At 62.9% G+C, this 2,978-nt stretch overlaps 1 protein-coding gene across 1 annotated transcript; it reads right to left on the bottom strand.

The window, feature by feature from the left end:
* Nucleotides 1-828: 828 nt before the first annotated feature.
* On the bottom strand, nucleotides 829-2,346 carry CHC_T00004444001 (hypothetical protein). Its single transcript, XM_005715788.1, has one exon. It carries the CDS (start codon nucleotides 2,344-2,346, stop codon nucleotides 829-831), a length of 1,518 nt encoding a protein of 505 aa, XP_005715845.1.
* Between the last annotated feature and the right edge of the window lie 632 nt (nucleotides 2,347-2,978).

Here is a 2,978-nt window from a genome sequence, read left to right as displayed (position 1 = left end):
CCCCCAACCCCCCCCCAACAACCCCCCCCCCCACCAACCCAAAAAACCCCCCAGCCAAGCCCCCCCCCCCCCCCCCCCCCCCCTCCCTCCACCACCGCCCAAGCCACACCCCCGCAGCCCCCCAGTCAAACGTCTCTGCCGCTATGTTCTCCCGTGCCCACCAGGCCTGGCGCATGCACCCCTGGCTCCGCCAGAGTGAGAACCTCAAGCACGTGCTACCGGGCTTCGGCACGGCCGTCGCCATCTTCGGCACGTACACATTCCTCGAGGCGTTTTATGCGCGCGCCTTCGCCGGCAAGCTAGCCCCTTCCGCCGTCACAGAGGCGGCGAAGGACACCGTCGCCGCGTCTTCTCACGAGTGAGGTGTGGCCGTGGGGGTGGCGCGGGGTCGGATTTTGAGGCGATCGGGCACTCGTTCGCGGACGGGTCGCCCGGTGCGGTGGCGTTCATCGTCGCTGAGCAGCGGTGGTGTATTCGAGCGCGACGAGAAGGACAACTACTCGGGTCAGGTTGCCCTTGGGTGTGCCCTTTGCGACCGATCCGGTTTTGTACGGCGGAGTGGAAGGCGAGGGTATGCGCATCAGGACGTATGTCGGTGGATGGAGAGACGTTCTTTCCGATCTGGCATCGAGGCCATAGGGAGACGAGACGGGCGCTCACCCACCCAACCAGCGTCTCATGACTATCCCATCGGCAGCGTGCATCTACGCCTAGTTTGAGGTCGAAAGAGTTGCAACGGTGTCATGTGTGGTATAATAAACAAGTTGTCTGTTGTTTGATTTATAGTTACAATGAGTGCAGTGTATCGTTTAGACCCGAAAAAAAGTGCTACGATACCCTCGATGCCGATGTAAGTATTGGGGATTGCTCCGTCTCCATGGTAGTCATGCGGCTGCCCTCGAGATGATCCGAGGACGGCGAGAGCGGGCCCTCGCTTCGAAAATCGTCGGCCGTGATGGAAGCCCTGCTGAGTTGTGAAAATGACCCAGTGCCAAGGTCTGGTCGTTCGACATCCGGCGCCACCAAGTGCGCGCCCACTACCAGTTCGTCCTTGTCCCGGTTGTAAAGCGCGGCTTCGGCCGAGTGCAACCGCGACCGGCGGATGTGGCGGCGGAAGCCCATCGCTTGCCCGTGACTCTTGAAGGTGCGACCTACGCAGACTTTGCGCTCCATCCCGTACTCCTCTGACGTCGAGACAACAAACAGGCCGAAGTCGACGCGAGCGTCGACTGTGTGCGAGCCGCCAAGCTCCGACTCGCAGCAAAGATAGATAGATATATAATCGTTTTCGTCGAATGTCGGGCGCGGCGGGGCGCGCGAAGTGGACGGCCCTGACGGACTCGACTCGAGCGTGTTGCCGACGTACAAAGGGTCGTGGTCCCTGTCGAGTTGCGTTTGGTGGCGCACGCGCGAAGGCGAGCCGTGCTGCGACGCGGACATGGCGTGGTCTCTGGATGCTCTGGAGGGATCCGCCGAAAAAGGATCGACCCAGAGCGACCACTTGTGGTTCAAAAACGACCTACTCTCCGAGATGAAGCGCCTCCGACACGAACTCCACTTGGGGATGACGACGGTGAAGAGGAGAGAGTAAGCGCTGCGCGGTCGAAACCTCACCGACTTGTACCACCGCAACGGAAACAAGCCCTCGAACAAAACGGTGCGGTTTTGTCGCTTGTTAAACTCGATATTCTGTTGCTGCTGGCGTTCTATTTCCTTTCTCTTTCGGATTTGTTCCTCCTCCTCTTCCTCCCCCTCCTCCTCCTCATCCTCGTCCGGCTTCCCCACGCGCGGCACCATAGTAGCGCCCTCCTCCACTCCCTTCTCCTCCGCCCTCCGGACCGGCGGCGGCCATTCCGTGAGTTTAACTTTGGCTGTGGGCAACAGCTCTGTGTCGGTGACGCCAATTGGGGTGAACTTGAGCTTTTTCACGGGAGCAGACGAAGACGGCGCGGCGGCAACGTTTGCGGCGATCTCTTTGATGCGTGGGGCGTGGACGATGCGAACCTCCGTCCTCCGGATCAAGGCCTCCAGGAGAAGCTGATAAAACTCGTTGTGGCCTCCAAAATACGGGCTGCGGCAGACGCGCAGCAGGACACGGTCGGAGATGGTGGGCAGTCGGACCAGGCGGAGCAAATGCAGGGCATGCTCGGCGCGGGCGTCGACATCAAATGCGAGCCACCTCTCCAGGGCCTGAAAAACGTCGTCCTCGGACTGGACGATCAAGTCATGGATACGCAATACGCGGGCGACCGAGGCCGGACAGACGTTGAGAAACTCGGGGTGCCTGCTGACGACAGCGAAATTGTCCTTGACGACCTTACGACACTTGAGCTGGACGGGGTCCATACTGTACTTGTCGGCCATGCGCCAGTGAAAGAAGACGTTTGCGACGACGACGGTGTGGACGATGCGGGCCTGTATGGCGTCCATGGGGGCGAGGACTGCGTACGCGATGCACAAGCTGAGGGCGTTCCACAGGGCGACGGGCTTCAAATCGGCGACGACATCGGCCCTTCCGTAGACGAACTGCAGCACGGCGTGCAGGGCGTCGTAGTCGGCGTGCGCGAGCGTGAGCACGGGCGCGGCGGGGTCCGCGGCGAGCGAGGCGCGCAAGACGGGGGACACGGCGGCCAGAAGGAAGCGGTGGGCGGAGAGCGTGCGGCCGGGCGTGCGCGCCGGGATGAGCGTGACGTCGCGCAGGTGTGCGACGGCGGGGTCGAGCAGGCGGGGCAGCGTCGCGGCGCGCAGCAGCGGCTCCCGGGCGGGCATGTCGCCTGTCTGGGGTGGGGGGAGGGGGAGGGGAAGAGGACGAGGGTGTGGTGCGGAGGGGAGGAAGAGAGGGGGGGCTGGTGAGGCGCAGGAGACGCGGAGAGAGGGAATATGTGGGTGGGGGGGGGATGGGGGCGCTACGGACGGATTGGGACTCATTGGGTGAGGGCGGGATGTGTGGGGGGGCGCTAAACGGTCGCCTAAGGCGA

The sequence above is a fragment of the Chondrus crispus genome, genomic scaffold (assembly GCF_000350225.1).
Source record: "Chondrus crispus Stackhouse genomic scaffold, scaffold_230, whole genome shotgun sequence".
Lineage (NCBI taxonomy): Eukaryota > Rhodophyta > Florideophyceae > Gigartinales > Gigartinaceae > Chondrus > Chondrus crispus.
Note: the sequence above shows the minus strand (reverse complement) of the source record. Positions and strands in the feature narration are given on the sequence as shown.